The following is a 19,508-nucleotide window of genomic DNA, read 5'->3' on the forward strand; positions in this document are numbered from 1 at the left end:
GTACCGCCTTGCACACTCTTGCCTGCATCTAGCTGATGTAGGGTGTAATCATTAGTCCAACAGTGGCAAACAAATGTTTCTATTGGACAAATTCAGGTATGTTTATCCCCATATGGTTCTGTTTGCTTCCGTTTAAGAAACGTTTTAACAGAATCGGCAGAATGAATACACCCATTATCACACAAACACAGTTCACTTTCATAGCAGCCACATTGTATTCCTTCTTGCATCTATGCACGCTCCTCCTCTCACCTTTTCCCTTTGCTTGTGGACTTCAATGCACAACAATTCAGCTGTATGTGACCAGGTGAAAAAAACTTTCCAAACCGTATCATAACCTCTACACACAGCCTACATCGTTGTCACCATATTACCTAAAGTAATGCCATAGTCAAAATAGCTAATAAAACTAATGGGTTAGTAAACCTGCTACAATCATGCAGTAACATTACAGTGTACAGTCAGTAAGCAGTTTAGCACTTACACCGGCAGCCCCGGTGGCAATAAATGAGTCAAAACCAAAAGCTTACCTTGACTTACCTTGAGTTCCAGTGTTGTGTTGGATAGTCATAGCCAGTTAGCTAACATAGCATCTCTTTGTTTGAGCAGGGTGTTTGAGTAGGCTAAACTAGCTAGCCCCATTTGCTAGCTGAGTAAGTGAAACTGAAAATAAATGACACTATCTTGCAAAGGGTCATTTTGGAAGAAATTAATTTGTTCAAAACTGTTAAACTATTGTCTCTCTCTCTCTCTGAGTCAACTACTCACCACATTTTATGCACTGCACTGCTAGCTAGCTGTAGCTTATGCTTTCAGTACTAGCTTCATTCTTTGATCCTTTGATTGAGTGGACAAAACGTCAGTTCATGCTGCAAGAGCGCTGATTGGTTGGAGGACGTCCTCCGGAAGTTGCAATAAATTCTGTACAAGTCTATGGAAGAGGGTGAGAACCATGAACCTTCTAGGTTTTGTATTGAAGTCAATGTACCCAGAGGAGGACGGAAGCTAGCCATCCTCTGGCTACACCATGGTTACCTTCATTGCAAAATAATGTGTTTTAATCAATTACATTTAGTATATTTTTGATCTTATAAAGGATTTTTTTTGTGTGTTTCACTGAGGAAGATAGTCCTCCCCTTCCTTCTCTGAAGACCCTCCACTTATGTCATTGTATGCTGTAGCGTTAAGATTTCCCTTCACTGGAACTAAGGGGCTAGCCCAAAGAATGAAAAACAGCTCTAGACCATTATTCCTCCTCCACCAAACTTTACAGTTGGCACTATGCAGTCGGGCAGGTAGCGTTCTCCTGGCATCCGCCAAACCCAGATTTGTTCATCGGACTGCCAGATGGTGAAGCGTGATTCATCACTCCAGAAAATGCATTTCCAGTGCTCCAGAGTCCAACGGCGGCAAAACTGACACCACTCCAGCCGACGCTTGGCATTGCACATGGTGATCTTATGCTTGGAAACCCATTTCCTGAAGCTCCCGATGAACAGTTATTGTGCTGACGTTGCTTCCAGAGGAAGTTTGGAACTCGGTAGTGAGTGTTGCATTCGAGGACAGACGATTTTTATGCGCTACACGCTTCAGCACTCACCTTCTGTGAGCATGTGTTGCCTACCACTTTGTGGCTGAGCCGTTGTTGCTCCAAAACATTTCCACTTCACAATAACAGCACTTACAGTTGACCGGGGCAGCTCTAACAGGGCAGACATTTTACGAACTGACTTGTTAGATAGGATTCCACCTACGGCGGTGCCACATTGGAAGTTACTGAGCTCTTCAGTAAGGCCATTCTACTGCCAATGTTTGTCTATGGAGATTGCATGGCTGTGTGCTCAATTTTACACAGCTGTCAGCAACAGGTGTGGCTGAAATACCCAAATCCATTAATTTGAAGGGGTGTCCACATATTTTTGTATATAGTGTATAAACCTTGTGGTGCACCACTGATAAGTTAAGTTAATGTTCAAATGCACAGAAGGCAGAAAAGAAGATTAAATGAAAAAAAGAAAAACAGCTCAGAGGGAGGATGACTGATATGAAGAAGGGTCACACAAAACACAAAAACAGTCAGGAGCAAAGTGCAAGATTTCATTATAAAAACTCAACACTGCTAGCTCTGTACCAGGACATCTAAAGCCAATGTTCCACTTCTTCAACTGCCACATAAGGACAAGGCACCCCAGTCAGTCAGTCAGCCAGCCAGCAAGCCAGTCAGATAGTAAGTGTCACAGACAGCAGTGGTTTAAAGTGCTGAAATAAAGTGCGGAGACCTTCTGTGTCCCCTTGTGTTATGTAATCGTGTTTCAAATGAGACTCACATCACTGCTATTATGGTCCTATCTATCCATCAGTCCTCCAGTATGAGGTAGTACAGTGTGACTGTCTAACGATGCTCTCTGACCCAGGAGTACGCTCAAACCCTTAAGGCTGCGGATTGCAGAAACATTTTATTGATTGTAACTGTCCACTTATTCTTCCTGCATACAGGCAGAATTCAGACCAGTCACTCGCCAAAGTAAGAATAGTCTTTGGATCTCTCATGCCTATTACAACTAAATGTTCCCTCTAAGCTGCACACGCCGCACATTTGAAATATCAGCGCGCAGAGAGAAGCACGAGATAGAAAACTAGACAGTTGAATGAAGTTCAAACTGTGCCAGAGACTTCGTTGGGCAGAACGCAAAGTAGGATTCTATTGCATTGACAGGCACGACTCATACTCTACACAAACCGTTGCGTCATAACCAATCAGAGCTGCAGTAGGCCTATATGCAAATAGACCATTGCCATACAGTGCATTCGGAAAGATTTCAGACCCATTACTTTTCCCACATTTTGTTACAGCCTTATTCTAAAATGAAATAGCTTTTTTTCTTCTCATTAATCTACACACAATACCCCATAATGGCAAAGTGAAAAAACTGAAATATCACATTTACATAAGTATTCAGACCCTTTACTCAGTACTTTGTTGAAGCTCCTTTGGCAGTGATTACAGCCTAGGGTCTTGGATATGACGCTACAAGCTTGGCACACCTGTATTTGGGGAGTTTCTCCCATTCTTCTCTGCAGATCCTCTGAAGCTCTGCCAGGTTGGATGGGGAGTGTCGCTGCATAGCTATTTTCAGGTCTCTCCAGAAATGTTTGATCGGGTTCAAGTCCGGGCCACTCAAGGACATTTAGAGACTTGTCCCGAAGCACTCCTGTGTTGTCTTGACTGTGTGTGCTTAGGGTCATTGTCCTGTTGGAAGGTAAACCTTCGCCCCAGTCTGAGCGCTCTGGAGCAGGCTTTCATCAAGAATCTCTCTGTACATTGCACCGTTCATCTTTCCTTTGATCCTGACTATTCTCCCAGTCCCTGCCCCTTAAAAACATCCCCACAGCATGATGCTGCCACCACCATGCTTCACCGTAGGGATAGTGCCAGGTTTCTTCTAGACATGATGCTTAGCATTCAAGCCAAAGAGTTCAATCTTAGTTTCATCACACCAGAGAATATTGTTTCTCATGGTCTGAGAGTCCTTTAGGTGCCTTTTGGCAAACTCCAAGTGGGCTGTCATATTCCTTTTACTGAGGAGTGGCTTCTATCTGGCCACTCTACCATAAAGGCCTGATTGGTGGAGTGCTGCAGAGATGGGAGAACCTACCAGAAAGGCAACCATCTCAACAGAGGAACTTTGCAGCTCTGTCAGAGTGACTATCGGGTTCTTGGTCACCTCCCTGACCAAGGCCCTTCTCCCCTGATTGCTCAGTTTGGCCGGGCAGCCAGCTCTGGGAAGTGTCTTGGTGGTTCAAAACTTCTTCCATGTAAGAATGGAGGCCACTGTGTTCTTGGGGACCTTCGATGCTGCATACATTTTTTTGGTAACCTTTCCCAGATCTGTGCCGACACAATCCTGTCTCGGAGCTCTATGGACAATTCCTCCGACCTCATGGCTTGGTCTTTTCTCTGACATGCACGGTCAACTATGTGACCTTATATAGACAGATGTGTGCCTTTCCAAATCATGGCCAATCAATTGAATTTAGCACAGATGGACTCCAATCAAGTTGTAGAAACATCTCAAGGGTGATGAATGGAAATAGGACGCACCTGAGCTCAATTTCAAGTATCATAGCAAAGGGTCTAACTACTTATGTAAATAAGGTATGTTTTATATTCTTTATACATTTGCAAAAATGTCTAAAAACCTGATTTCACATTTTCATTATGAGGTATTGTGTGTAGATTGACAAAGCAAAACATTTATTTAATCCATTTTAGAATAAGGCTGTTATGTAACAAAATGTGGAAAAAGGAAGGGGTCTGAATACTTTCCGAATGCACTGAATGGTAGCAATTGAGCTGGGGCCAAGGTCAGACAGAACAAGTCATATGAGTCTGTGGGAACACGTACATGCCACTCCAGTCCCTTTCCAGCTGGAAAATATGACATAATGTCTCAGGGAGGCCTGACTCTGCTATGACAAGCCTTCTGTCAGAATGAGGACAGGGACAGAACCAGACGGCACACGGGTGTTGCTTTGGCGATAATTTGTCGTAGGGGACAAGATTTGCATGAGCTGCTTTCCCATTCAAACTCACAGTGGCACACTAACCTTGAGCTGACCAACTCCACCTCACAGTCAAATCAGCAGGAAACAGGAAGCTCATCAGGACTCATGGACCCAATTTTCTCCATGACGCCGCATTAGTTTTGCAGTGTAAGGTTTCCATAATAAATCCATTTTTCTCCATGACACCTTGTGACTGTTCCAAAGCAGTTTAAGGTGTCTATGATGAGAGGGGCAGAATGATTGTGTTTGCAAAACTGGTGACAAGATGTTTTGGGTGGGCTATGCAAAACGCTGAGCTAATGGACAGAGCTTGTTCAACAAACCTGCTTAAACCAGATGAGTTCTAAGACATCCAATTTGTGGAAAACATCTCCCGACACTGTTTATTTTAACCTAGCCTCATGTAATGAATGTGGAACGGTAAATCAGGCCTGTGTGATGAGTAATCTTGCCTGAGACCTGAAGACTGGTTTTCGCTCCTTGAGCTAATTGCTAGCCCGCTGAGCTAAAGCCTAGTCGTCTAGTGGTATGCAGTTGACCCGGGTTTAACCCCCACCAATCACACACGGTTGCTGGAGACATGGATTCCAGGTAGTTCACTGTTGACTAGAAGAAACCCGTAGAGGAAACAACACCCTGTTGAGCTGTTTATGTTCCCAACACTATGCCCACAACAAAGAGACCAACATGTCTATGTGGTCGTGTCTGCTTCCTTGAGGGCTGAATCGAAGCCCTTGTCTTGCACAGTCTTCCAGTTAACCTTCCTACAGCATGATCACATCCTCTGTGTGTACAGATCTGTGTATGTATGTATTTATGTATGTATGCCACTCAGAGGGTAAATGGGAAGACAAAATATTTCAGTGCCTTTAAACGAGATATGGTAGTAGGTGCCAGGCGCACCGGTTTGAGTGTGTCAACAACTGCAAAGCTGCTGGGTTTTTCATGATCAACAGTTTCCCCTATGTATCAAGAATGGTGCACCACCCAAAGGACTTCCAGCCAACGGCAGGCCACTGGTCGAAAACGGGTCATTGATAAAAGAGGACAAAGGAGGCTGACACGAATTGTGCATAGCAACAGACAGGCTACATAGTCAACTGTCTGTCCAGTACAACATTGGTGCCCAAAGACACATAAAAGAATGCATAACTCGTTGTACCTTGACACAAATGGGGTATGGCAGCCGACGACCTAACAGAGTTCCACTTCTTTCAGAAAAAACAAGAAACTGCGGTTGCAATGGGCTAAGCAACAAACATTGAAGAAATTAGACTGGCGCCCATAGCAGCAGCCAACCTCACAGTTTGTCAAACACACACCTCAACACTACACCAACATTTATACTGAGATGCTGGCTCAATGAGCACACAACAGTAAAGTAACTAGCTACTGTATATAATCTAGAATAGCTGTTAATAACAGCTTTGATAGAGTTAGTAATAGGACAGTTTTTCAGTAGCCTTTTGCATTTTGGATGTTACATAGAAAACATTGTGTGCAATGTTTTTTCATTTTTCGGTACGGACCCTTTGAAATGAAATTGAATCCGGTAGTAAAAGAACGGGCATTGCTCAAATTCTGTGATGATTATTTTCAGAGAAATAAAAAAGGAGTTGTGTGTAACAAAAAGTTCCCTGTTGTTCAAGTTCAATAGCCTACTGTAAATAAAACACATCACATCATAGAGGTGACCTACTAAGTATTTCACAGCAGTGTGTGTGAACTCTTCACAAGAATAGTAAACAAACAAACATTTGACCAACTGGGGACCTTTAGTTAGTCCCCACGAGGAAAAAGCCTATTTCTAGGGGGTTTAGAGTTAAGGTTACAATTAGTGTTAGGCTTAGGGGTTAAAAGTTAGATTTAAGGTTAAGGTTTTAGGGTTAAGGTTAGGGTAAGGTCTAGGGGTTAGGAAAAATAAGATTTTGAATGGGAATCAATTGTTTGTCGCTACAAGATTAGTTAAACAAGACTAAGTGTGTGTGTGTCCGAGGACGCCAGGTGTTGAAATGCCCCAAGCTTCTCAGAGTCCTTGTCCTTGGAACAATGAGAAAGGTCTCCAACCCAGCCAATGTTGATAAAATAATTGGTCGGCTTATTTTCCAGAAATCAACAACAGGAATGGGCTATTGAGCACAAACCCTGTGATCATCAATAAGAGGCAGGCAATTCCATGTTAAGAGTGTTGCTGAGACTCATATTTTTTTACTTTAAAATGTATGTCAAACAAAAAACAATTATTACAAAGTTAAACAAACCATGCAACTCTATGTACATTGCACAATGACTACTTTGAACCATTTCCATGGAAACGTTTACAGAAACACATTTACTTGCAGAATTAGTGTAGAAGGAAAGTTGGGTAAAATGATGGTTTGTGCTGTCATTCTGTTAGCGTCACTTTAACCGTGGAATTGCACCAGTCTAGCCAATTTATCACCAATGGTAAATTGTCAACTGCACTGTGTTCAAGAACTGACCACTTTCATGTCGCAAACTCACAATATTTCAAGTTAACCCCAAGCTAGATGCCACTTCCCCGCAATATTACGTAGTTTCACTTTCCTGAATAAACTGTGTTTCTCAAAATAGGGCGAGGATGTTGATAAGAACACAACACCAGAAAACCTAATTACCAATAGCCTGCACAAGCAAACACTTCGGTGCACCCCGATTACCTTGAATACAGCTGCAGTCTGGCAAGGTTTACTGCCAGCTCTTGACGTGAGGTGGCAGCCTATTCTGTAATTAATATTAATACAAATTAGTCTGACAGATTCTTCGACTGAGAAAAACACCTTCGCCAAGCAATTGCTGAAACGTCATCCCCATGTCATCTGACCAATATTGTCAATTTCAAATCGATAGCTCAATGGACAGGTAAATATCAGAATTCTCGTTATCATGAATAACACCTCAATCTTACCAGCTGTTCGCCCTCGTTTGTGAAGCGAAGTACACCGATTGATTGACGTTGATTTTATCTTTCTGTGGGATTACAGGGAGTATTCCAGTCCCGGGTAGCAATATTTACGAGAGAGCGAGCGAGCAATTGTGAGTGCGGCTCCCTGTGTAACCTAGTTTATGCTGTAGCCTACTGACAGAGAGGGGTAGGCTTGGTTACACATGTCTCATTCTCTGCCTCTCAGCATAACCAGACATTGTGCACCAACAACCTACTCTGCTGTAATGCAGAACTAGAATCAGCTAGCCATCTACAGGGCAGTTATGGTAATGTTAGGCTGCAAAATATTTGATTTTCACCACTGATCTGCCACTTGCAGTACGGTGCATTTATTATGGCAAATAACGCCTTTTAGTGGCTGAGAACGTCTGTTACATTTGTCTGCTAACAAAGTTGTACAATTCAATGGCTGTCATTTCCATAACCCAACTAAAACCCACAGAGAATATGCATAGGCACAGTTGACGAGGAAAAACTCCCTAGGTCAGAAGAAAACTTTAGAAGAACCAGACTCTGAGGGGGAGACAGTTGCTTGTTGTTGACATCTGCCTGCTGTTTATCAAAAACAAAGGGATGTGTATTTTTTAATGACAGATGAGCCTATACACAGTCTTTCTATTTTTCCCCTTCGATATTCTACATGAAACAACTCTATATACATCGGTCAGGACTGGAGTTTACCTTCAAGTAGATCCAGAAAGTTGTAGAAAATACCTCTCACACACGAGAGAGAGTTCTCTCTTTCTAGAAGCTGCCAGGTCATTCTGTGTGTTCCTACAGCTGTCATTGGCTGCCATACCCCCCTACTCCACCCAACCCGCCCCATGCTTCACTAGAGCTGTAGATGCATTTGCTGGTGAGTTCTCAGCTGTCATCGAACCTTTTCCTTAAATAGACCATATCAGGAACAGACCATGATTCAAGGGGGTTACCTATGTCATTATGTACAAATAGAGAACAAAAAGAGGAACTACTATGCAGTTATTCTAAATATTCTCCATTGGAATGTTGTCATAAAAGCAATGAGACATTGTAACAAACCCAAACCAATGCTAAATGTGGGAATTCAGTGTAGAGTTCTCCCAACAAGTGTCTGTTCTGTGGAGAGTAGACCCCCATCCCTTATTTAAAATATATCCACCTTGGTTCTGGCCCACCTCATTGAGATTCAGTATAAATATAAATTGTGACGGAGGGGGAGTTGCATTACTACAAAAAAAGTTGACAGCGCAACAATCAGGCAGTGAAGCTAGAACTAGACAACCCAAGCAAGGGAAGAGAAGAGAAGAGAGGAGACGACACAATCACACAATCCTAAAGGTACCGTATGGCTCTAAGGAACACATATCTTGAGTGTACAAGGTCTTGAGTGACATGCTTTCTGCCAGGGGCTCTCAGGCCAGGGGAGAGGGGCATGGTGATTGTCTATCAGGAGTGGCAGAGAGCTGTCTGTCCATTAGGATGGTTGTATCAGTGGTAAGGCCCCCACTGGGGTGCAGAATGATGCCCAAATAAGGCATGAGGGGAGGCCATTTCAAGTTAGAGATTACATGTGCAGGGCCATTTGCTAAAGGGGACTCGGGTCAGAAGGAGACAATATAGTGAAAATGGTAAGAAGACTAACAGTTTTTCATAGAATGTTATATTTTCTGTCATTTGTTTGTCATTTTTAGGAAATGTGGTACATCGCTCATGCTTACTTAAAGTTTGAGTCATGCTGTTAATATGTTTAATTCACAATGAATGGAAACCTTGTCAAAATTATCATGTTTTAGCTGGCATTGTTCTTGACTTGTTTCCTTTAAGTGGTTGTAAAGTTAAACAATCTACCAGAAACAGGGTTATATTTGGTAACATTATTATTCTTCCAGATTTAGAATGGGCTGCAATCTGTTCTAAAGTTCATTAATGTGTTATTAAGTATATATAGCCACTGTACATGTTCAATGTATAGTGTTAGAAGAGTAATGGAATATTCCAGAAACATGTGCTGTTTACTTTGTAAGTACCAGTGACACTGAAACCTGAAGTAAAAAAATCCAACTGAATTCTAACCAAGATATTTAGGATTTTGAGCTACAACTTCTCCTCTCCTTACCAGATGGGTGAGATGGCAGATCCAATCCAGTTCAAAGATGAGGGGAACAAGCATTTCCAAGCCGGTGAGGTCGACAAGGCCATTGAGTGTTACACTAAAGCCATCAAGTTGTGCACGGAGAAAAAGGTTCTCGCCGTTGTCTACAGGAACCGATCAGCCTGTTTTCTGAAAAAGGTAAACACCTCACCTAAACCACAAGCCTTCATCAAGCAAAATTTGAATAGTTTTATAATTATTCATAATTATCCCTGGGTGTGATTTCCTGATCCTCTGATGTTTTTTAACTCTTTTTCCTTCTCAGGAAAGCTACACCAATGCAGCCTCCGATGCCTCCAAAGGTACGGTACAGTCTACCAAATGTTTAGTACATAAACAAGAATCAAAACACAGCCAGTTATGGTTTTTGCTCACTCACTGTCACATGACAAATAATGTATTATGCTCATGCCACAGTGATATTTTCACTTCAACCCAGACACTTGTATACTTCTCTGCTCTCCGACAGCCATTGACGTGGATGCAGCAGACGTCAAAGCCCTGTTCCGGCGCTGCCAGGCTCTGGAGAAGCTGGGCAAGCTGGACATGGCCTTTAAAGATGTTCAGAGGTGTTCCACCATCGAGCCCAAAAACAAGACCTTCCTGGAGACCCTCAGGAGGCTGGGGGCTGAGATCCAAGCCAAGGTCTGCTACCCTCTGGGACAGTTTAGACACAATCCATTGGTTTACTTACAGATGACTATGTGATTATAATATTTTATTGACTTATGAACTAGACATAAAAAACACATCTGATACTTCTCTCTCGCTCTCTGTCTACAGCTGAAGACAACATTCTCCACAGACTCACGGGTTCAGAACATGTTTGACATTCTGCTTGATGAGGAGATGGACAAGGACAAGAAGGAAATGGTTTGTATGACACCATAGTAGAAATCAGTTCCATTGATTCAACCTGTACTAAGCATGATGCTGTGGTCTTTAATATTTTTAAAGTCTGATATCAAATGCAATGTGTGTAACTTTAATGGCAATATGAATAATATTTTCTTCCCATGTAGGCTGCTAACAACCTGGTGGTTCTGGCCAGAGAAGAAGCTGGCGCAGAGAGAATCTTCCAGAACAATGGAGTGCCTCTGCTACTGGATTTGCTTGAGACCGGAAAAGTAGAGATGGTCCTGGCCGCTATCCGCACCTTCGCTGGAATGTGCACTGGACACAAAGCTCGGGTGAGGGGCAGGGAAGACAGAGAGGTGCATTATAGGTTCTGTGAGAAGGGGATAAATGGGGAGCCAAACCTCAAGTACTTCTGATCCTCACAACTCCTGGTCCTTCCAGCCAGATATGGATCATTTTCAAAGTTGCTATTGTAATGTCTATTAATAGTTCCCTTTTGGACACTCAGTTGACCTGTATGTTTGTCTCTGAACAGGCCATGGCCATTATCCACCTGGTGGGCATAGACAAGTTGTGCAGCATCATGGCCGTCGACAACGAGGACATTGCCTTGGCAACCTGTGACCTGTTTCAGTGCATCAATGACTCCCTCACTGGAGGAGACCGGAGGTTTTATGGGAAGGAGGAAGCCCTGGTTTTGGGTGAGACATCCACTCACATTCCTGATTTCCTAAGCAGTTTCACTCAAAAGCCCTAAATGTATATACATTTATGTAATGCTTTTTACCAAACTTGAAATGCCTCTGAATAGCATCATCAGCTATATAAACTGATTTTGAAGGTCTCGTCATTCTAATCTTGTTTGTGTTTTATAAAACGGGTCTGACACTTTCTATGCTCCCCTGCAGATGCAAGCAAGGACTTGAAGAGCATCCTGATGGCCCTGCTGGAGATGGTTGCCAGTAAGAAGGTTTCAGGACATGGCAGAGACCAGGCCCTGAACCTGCTGACCAGAAACGTGCCTCGCAAGGACAAGAAAGACCCTGACCACTCCAAGAGCCTCTTTACGATCGACCACGGTGAGTGGGTTACTGTAGCTTTGACCATGATCTGTGACACTAAGTAGGCCTATGATATAGTTATTCTCTGTTTATGTCAGTTGTGGGTTTATGTCTTGTTCTTGATAAACATTATTTTATGGTTTGTATTGAACAAAAAAAAATGTAGTACTGAGAGTAACAACTTAATGTAGTAAAGTTGCCATTCATCTTGCTTTGTGAACCCCCCCAGGTCTGAAGAAGATCCTGAAGGTGTGTGGCCAGATACCTGATCTCCCAGACCAGCTGCCCATGACAGAGAACACTCAGCTCATCGCCAGCGTGCTCCTCGACAAGCTCTGGGACGACCTGCGCTGCGACCCCGAGAGAGACAACTATAGGGAAGTCTGTGACGAGTACATCAAGTGAGTTACAAATTAGTAACATAACAGCAACGTACAAGTGCCATATCTAATGACAATAACATCATACAGACATTAAGCGATATGTGATGCATGCATACATCATGAGTAATGTTACAACAGGCAAAGTATCTAACAGCACCACAGAGTTGGTGGTGGGGATAAGTACTAAATTAACAGACTAACATTTATCCCTGACCTCCTCCCTCATCTATTCCTTAACCCCGCTCCACCTGACCATGTCCCGTTCCACAGAGGCAAGTTTGACCCCAACGACATGGACAGGAACATCCACGCCATCAATGCTCTGTCAGGCCTGCTGCAGGGCCCCTTCGAGGTGGGCAACCAGCTGGTGGGTCGCCAGGGCATCATGGAGATGATGGTGGCGCTGTGCGGCTCCGAGCGTGAGGTGGACCAGATGGTCGCCGTGGAAGCGCTGATCCACTCCTCGACCAAGATGAGCCGCGCCTCCTTCATCATCACCAACGGCGTGTCACTGCTCAAAGACATCTACAAGAAGACGAAGAACGATAAGATCAAAATCCGTGCGCTGGTGGTGAGCGAGCTTTAGATTTCCATACTATGGAAAGATGGAATAGAATGGACATTTTTATTTTTTAGGGGTTCATTGATAGTTCATGTTTGAAAGCATTACAGGGACTCTTCAGATTTATCCAACCTTACAAGTTCATGAACTCAATATTGTGTGTGTGTGGGTCCCTTTCCCCAGGGTCTGTGTAAGCTAGGCTCAGCAGGTGGAGATGACTATAGTATGAGGCAGTTTGCTGAAGGCTCCACTGAGAAACTGGCCAAGCAGTGTAGGAAGTAAGTGGTTTTGTGTCTCTGATTATGTACAGTGGCAAGAAGAAGTAAATGAACCCTTTGGAATTACCTGGATTTCTGCATAAATTGGTCATAAAATGTCATCTAAGTCACAACATTAGACAAACAGTCTGCTTAAACTAATAACACAAACAGTTATGTATTTTATTAACACTGAGTAAACATTCACAGTGTAGGGTGGAAAAAGTATGTGAACCCTTGGATTTAATAACTGGTTGACCCTCCTTTGGCAGCAATAACCTCAACCAAAAGTTTTCTGTAGTGGATCAGACCTGCACAAAGATCAGGAGGAATTTTGACCATTGCTCTTTAAAAAGAAACTGTTTCAGTTCAGCAATATTCTTGGGATGTCTGGTGTGAACCGCTGTCTTGAGGTCATGCCACAGCATCTCAATCGGGTTGAGTTCAGGACTGACTGGGCTACTCCAGACTAGAGGTCGACCGATTATGATTTTTCAACAGATACCGATTATTGGAGGACCAAAAAAAGTCGATACCAATTATTGGAAGCCCCCAAAAAGCCAATACCGATTATTGTAAGACCCCCCCAAAAAAAGCCGCTGCCGATTATTGTAAGACCAAAAAAATCCACGCCGATTATCGGAAGACCAAAAAAACCGCAGCCGATTATTGGAAAGCCAAAAAAAAAAGAAGCTGATGCTGTATCGGTTCTCTTGTGGTGAAGGAGAGTCGGACCAAAATGCGGCGTGTAGATTGCGATCCATGTTTAATAAACAAACGTAAAACACGAATCAATACAAACACTACAAAAACAAAGAACGTAACGAAAACCGAAACAGCCTATACTTGTGAACACTAACAAAGACAGGAACAACGACACTAAGGACAATCACCCACGAAACACTCAAAGAATATGGCTGCCTAAATATGGTTCCCAATCAGAGACAACGATAAACACCTGCCTCTGATTGAGAACCACTTCAGACAGCCATAGACTTAACTAGAACACCCCACTAAGCCACAATCCCAATACATACACACCACATACAAAAACCCATGCCACACCCTGGCCTGACCAAATAAATAAAGACAAACACCATATACTTTGACCAGGGCGTGACAGATGCCGATTATTGGAAGACCAAAAAAAGCCGAAACCGATTATTGGAAGGTCAAAAAAAAAAACCTGATGCCGTTTATTGGAAGACCAAAAAAAGCCGATACCGATTAATATCGGCCGGTTTTTAAAAATGTATTTGTAATAATGACAATTACAACAATACTGAATGAACACTTATTTTAACTTAATATAATAGATCAATAAAATAAATTTAGCCTCAAATAAATAATGAAACATGTTCAATTTGGTTTAAATAATGCAAAAACAAAGTGTTGGAGAAGAAAGTAAAAGTGCAATATGTGCCATGTAAAAAAGCTAACGTTTAAGTTCCTTGCTCAGAGCATGAGAACATATGAAAGCTGGTGGTTCCTTTTAACATTTAACGAGTCTTCAATATTCCCAGGTAAGAAGTTTTAGGTTGTAGTTATTATAGGACTATATCTCTCTATACCATTTGTACTTCATTAACCTTTGACTATTGGATGTTCTTATAGGCCCTTTAGTATTGCCAGTGTAACAGTATAGCTTCCGTCCCTCTCCTCGCCCCTACCTGGGCTCGAACCAGGAACACAACGACAACAGCCACCCTCGAAGCATCGTTACCCATCGCTCCACAAAAGGCGTGGCCCTTGCAGAGCAAGGGGACCTACTCCAAGTCTCAGAGCGAGTGACGTTTGAAACACTATTAGCGTGCAACCCGCTAACTAGCTAGCCAATACACATCGGTTACACCAGCCTAATCTCGAGAGTTGATAGGCTTGAAGTCAAACAGCGAGCTGCTGGCAAACGCACAAAAGTGCTGTTTGAATGAATGCTTACGAGCCTGCTGCTGCCTACCACCGCTCAGTCAGACTGCTCTATCAAATCATAGACTTAATTATAACATAATAACACAGAAATAAGAGCCTTTGGTCATTAATATGGTCGATTACGGAAACTATCATTTCGAAAACAAAATGTTTATTCTTTCAGTGAATTACGGAACCGTTCCGTATTTTATCTAACGGATGGCATCCCTACGTCTAAATTTTGCTGTTACATTGTACAACCTTCAATGTTATGTAATAATTATGTACAATTCTGGCAAATTAATTACGGTCTTTGTTAGGAATAAATGTACTTCACACAGTTCGCAATGAGCCAGGCGGCCCAAACTGCTGCATATACCCTGACTGCTTGCACGGAACGCAAGAGAAGTGACAATTTCCCTAGTTATAAGAAATTCATGTTAGCAGGCAATATTAACTAAATATGCAGGTTTAAAAATATATACTTGTCTATTGATTTTAAAGAAAGGCATTGATGTTTATGGTTAGGTACATTGGTGCAACGACAGTGCTTTTTTCACAAATTAGCTTGTTAAATCATCACCCGTTTGACGAAGTAGGCTGTGATTCGATGAGAAATTAACAGGCACCGCATCGATTATATGCAACGCAGGATAAGCTAGAAATATCAACCATGTGTAGTTAACTAGTGATTATGTCAAGGTTGATTGTTTGTTATAAGATATATTTAATGCTAGCTAGCAACTTACCTTGGCTTCTTGCTGCCCTCGCGTAACAGGTAGTCAGCCTGCTCCTCGTGGAGTGCAATGTAAGGCAGGTGGTTAGAGCGATGGACTAGTAACCAGAAGGTTGCAAAAACGAATCCCCGAGCTGACCAGGTAAAAATCTGTCGTTCTGCCCCTGAACAAGGCAGTTAACCCACCGTTCCTAGGCCGTCATTGAAAATAAGAATGTGTTTTTAACCGACTTGCCTAGTTAAATAAAGGTGTTTTAAAAAATACAAAATTTAAATAATAAAATCGGCCAATCGGTGTCCAAAAATACCGATTGGTATGAAAACTTGAAATCGGCCATCCCGATTAATCGGTCGACCTCTACTTCAGACTGTGAATTTTCTTCTGTTGAAGCCATTCTGTTGTTAATTTACTTCTGTGTGTTAGGTTGTCGTCTTGTTGCATCACTCAACTTCTGTTGAGCTTCAATTGGCGGGCAGATAGCCTAACATTCTCCTGCAAAATGTCTTGATAAACTTGTGAATTTATTTTTCCGTCATTGATAGCAAGCTGTCAAGGCCCTGAGGCAGCAAAGCAGCCCCAAACCATGATGCTCACTCCACCATACTTTACAGTTGGGATGAGGTTGATGTTGGTGTGCTGTGCCTTTTTTTCTCTCCACACATAGTGTTGTGTGTTCCTTCCAAACAACTCAACTTTAGTTTAATCTGTCGACATAATATTTTGCCAGTAGCGTTGTGGAACATACAGGTGCTCTTTTGCGAACTTCAGACATGCAGCAATGTTTTTTTGGACAGCAGTGGCTTCTTCCGTGGTGTCTTCCCATGAACACCGTTCTTGTTTAGTGTTTTACGTATCGTAGACCCGTCAGAGATGTTAGCATATTCCAGAGATTTCTGTAAATCTTTAACTGACACTCTAGGATTCTTCTTAACCTCATTGATCATTCTGCGCTGTGCTCTTGCAGTCATCTTTGCAGGTCGGCCACTCCTAGGGAGAATAGCAACAGTGCTGAATGTTTTCCATTTATAGACAATTTGTCTTACTGTGGACTGATGAACATCAAGGCTTTTAGAGATAGTTTTGTAACCCTCTCCAGCTTTATGCAAGTCAACAATTCTTAATCTTAGGTCTTCTGCGATCTCTTTTGTTCGAGGCATGGTCACATCAGGCAATGCTTCTTCTGAATAGCAAACTAAACTGTTGTGAGTGTTTTTTTATAGGGCAGGGCAGCTCTAACCATCTCCAATCTCGTCTCATTGATTGGACTCCAGGTTAGCTGACTCCTGACTCCAATTAGCTTTTGGAGAAGTCATTAGCCTAGGGGTTCACATAATTTTTCCAACCTACACTGTGAATGTTTAAATTATGTATTCAATATAGACAAAAAAATACAATAACGTGTGTGTTATTAATTTAAGCACCCTGTGTTTCTCTATTGTTGTGACTTAGATGAAGATCAGATCAAATTTTATGACCAATTTATGCAGAAATCCAGGTAATTCCAAAGGGTTCACATACTTTTTCTTGCAACTGTAGCTGTTGTGTAACTTTTTGGTGTTAATGCTCATTGAAGTATTAATAGATAGACAGTCCATCACAGGCTCTTTTTCAAAAGTATTATGGACTAACAATATCAGGAGTAATAGATTGTGTACAGAGCTGTAACCTTATGTTCATTATATTCCCTCAGAGTGATTTTGAAATAGCTTCCCATGATCATAATCCCAAGATGGCGGACCATTTCCTGTTAGCCCTGTTCCCTGTTAACACTCTTCCTGTGTGTGTCAGGTGGTTGTGTAACTCTGCCATGGACACGAGGACCAGGAAGTGGGCTATAGAAGGTTTGGCCTACTTAACCCAAGACGCTGATGTAAAAGATGACTTTGTTGAGGACGATCCTGCCATGAAAGCCATGTTTGACCTGGCCAAGGTAGGTACTGTATTATTGAAGACAGAGGATAGACACCACTCATAGCACATAACATGAGCATAGTGGCATTACATATGCGACCTGGAGGAGAGGATTAAACTTCACTATTCCCTGTTTCCCTGTGACACAGTCTAAAGATAAGACCATCCTGTATGCTGTGGCCTGTACCCTGGTCAACTGCACCAACAGCTATGAGAAGAAAGACATCATGCCTGAGCTGGTTCAGCTGGCCAAGTTCTCCAAGCAGCACGTCCCTGAGCAGCACCCCAAGGTAAGATAAGAGAAAGACACAGGCCTCCCTCTGTCTGTCTGGTGGGCAGAACTGTACAACAAGTCATCCTTATGTCAGGACAGAATAAGCACTGTTAACTTAACTAGCATAAAGTATATATAAATGTGACTATGCTGCTCTCTACTGTAAGAAAAGTTATATTTTTTATTGTGAGGCCCTAGGTACTGTATATTATCTGTGGGAGGTGCTGACAATACACACACTTCTCTGCCCTTAGGACAAGAAAGATTTCATCCAGAAGAGAGTGAAGAGGATGCTAAAGGGAGGGGTCATCTCAGCTCTCACTGTCATGGTGAAAGCTGACAACGTTCTCCTGACTGACCAGACCAAAGAGATGCTGGCAAGGTGAGCAACCTGGAACTGTACTAGGCTCGAGCATTTAGCTATGTCACAGACATTCTTATAAACTGAGTATACTAAACATTAGGAACAACTTCCTAATATTGAGTTGCATATCCTTTTGCCCTCAGAATAGCCTCAAAGCGTTTCACAGGGATACTGGCCCATGTTCACTCCAATGCTTCCCACAGTTGTGTCAAGTTGGCTGGATGTCCTTTGGTGGTGGACCATTCTTGATACACACAGGAAATTGTTGAGCGTGAAAAACCCAGCAGCGTTGCAGTTCTTGACACAAACTGGTGCGCCTGGCACTACTACCATACACAGTTCAAGGCACTTAAATCATTTGTCTTGCCCATTCTCCCTCCGGATGGCACACATACACAATCCATGTCTCAATTCAAATCAAATCAAATCAAATGTATTTATATAGCCCTTCGTACATCAGCTGATATCTCAAAGTGCTGTACAGAAACCCGGCCTAAAACCCCCAACAGCAAGCAATGCAGGTGTAGAAGCACAGTGGCTAGGAAAAACTCCCTAGAAAGGCCAAAACCTAGGAAGAAACCTAGAGAGGAACCAGGCTATGTGGGGTGGCCAGTCCTCTTCTGGCTGTGCTGGGTGGAGATTGGGTGGACTGGGGACAGCAAGGAGTCATCATGTCAGGTAGTCCTGGGGCATGGTCCTAGGGCTCAGGTCCTCCGAGAGAGAGAAAGAAAGAGAGAATTAGAGAGAGCATATGTGGGGTGGCCAGTCCTCTTCTGGCTGTGCCGGGTGGAGATTTTAACAGAACATGGCCAAGATGTTCAAATGTTCATAAATGACCAGCATGGTCGAATAATAATAAGGCAGAACAGTTGAAACTGGAGCAGCAGCACGGCCAGGTGGACTGGGGACAATTGTCTCAAGGCTTAAAAATCGTTCTTTAACCCGTCTCCTCTCCTTCATCTACACTGATTGAAGCGGATTTAACAAGTGACATCAATAAGGGATCATAGTTTTCACCTGGATTCACCTGGTCAGTCTATGTCATGGAAAGAGCAGGTATTCTTTACGTTTTGTATACTCAGTGTATATGCATATGTACTGATGTATGTATGCGTGTAACTGATAGATGCTACTGAATGTGAATGGAATATATGAGATTGGAAATGTAATAATTCATGTATCTGTGTTGTGTCAGCAGGACTTTTTTTGGTTCTATTGTTCTTATTTTAAATGTGTGTAGTTCTGTCCTTGAGCTGTTCTTGTCTATTAATGTTCTGTATTATGTCATGTTTTGTGTGCACCCCAGGAAGAGTAGCTGCTGCTTCAGCAACAGATAATGGGGATCCTAATAAAATACTCATATTTATCCAGTCAGTACATGCAATTAGCAATACTGCAGAACAAATGAGATTGAAATAATTGGTATTTGCTTTGATTTGCAGGGTGTTCCTTGCCTTGGCAGATGATCCCAAAGACCGTGGCACTATTTGCGCCCATGGAGGGGGCAAGGTGAGTGACAGACATA

General features: G+C 42.6%; 2 protein-coding genes across 12 annotated transcripts in view; one reads left to right on the top strand and one right to left on the bottom strand.

The window, feature by feature from the left end:
* LOC112263935 (phosphatidylinositol 4-phosphate 5-kinase type-1 beta) overlaps window positions 1–7,723 on the bottom strand; it is a 70,968-nt gene extending 63,245 nt beyond the window's left edge. For 3 of the 5 annotated variants that reach the window (XM_042331486.1, XM_042331490.1, XM_042331488.1), the window contains exon 1: window positions 7,496–7,722. The gene's annotated coding sequence lies outside the window, so the exon portion shown is untranslated. Of the gene's footprint in view, window positions 1–7,247; window positions 7,312–7,495 lie in introns of all 5 variants that reach the window. The other 2 variants (XM_042331489.1, XM_042331491.1) reach the window with 2 other exon arrangements.
* LOC112262786 (protein unc-45 homolog B) overlaps window positions 7,428–19,508 on the top strand; it is a 37,781-nt gene continuing 25,700 nt past the window's right edge. For 5 of the 7 annotated variants that reach the window (XM_042331481.1, XM_042331482.1, XM_042331483.1 and 2 more), the window contains exons 1-15: window positions 8,724–8,854; window positions 9,636–9,806; window positions 9,934–9,970; window positions 10,138–10,313; window positions 10,452–10,541; window positions 10,691–10,858; window positions 11,062–11,227; window positions 11,435–11,605; window positions 11,817–11,988; window positions 12,241–12,541; window positions 12,716–12,810; window positions 17,223–17,364; window positions 17,495–17,635; window positions 17,874–18,001; window positions 19,426–19,492. In XM_042331481.1, the coding sequence (XP_042187415.1) occupies window positions 9,636–9,806; window positions 9,934–9,970; window positions 10,138–10,313; window positions 10,452–10,541; window positions 10,691–10,858; window positions 11,062–11,227; window positions 11,435–11,605; window positions 11,817–11,988; window positions 12,241–12,541; window positions 12,716–12,810; window positions 17,223–17,364; window positions 17,495–17,635; window positions 17,874–18,001; window positions 19,426–19,492 (2,025 nt within the window). In that variant the 5' untranslated portion in view covers window positions 8,724–8,854. Of the gene's footprint in view, window positions 7,450–8,723; window positions 8,855–9,077; window positions 9,145–9,635; window positions 9,807–9,933; window positions 9,971–10,137; window positions 10,314–10,451; window positions 10,542–10,690; window positions 10,859–11,061; window positions 11,228–11,434; window positions 11,606–11,816; window positions 11,989–12,240; window positions 12,542–12,715; window positions 12,811–17,222; window positions 17,365–17,494; window positions 17,636–17,873; window positions 18,002–19,425; window positions 19,493–19,508 lie in introns of those variants that run through there. The other 2 variants (XM_042331485.1, XM_024438547.2) reach the window with 2 other exon arrangements.

This window comes from Oncorhynchus tshawytscha, linkage group LG12 (genome assembly GCF_018296145.1).
Source record: "Oncorhynchus tshawytscha isolate Ot180627B linkage group LG12, Otsh_v2.0, whole genome shotgun sequence".
NCBI lineage: Eukaryota > Metazoa > Chordata > Actinopteri > Salmoniformes > Salmonidae > Oncorhynchus > Oncorhynchus tshawytscha.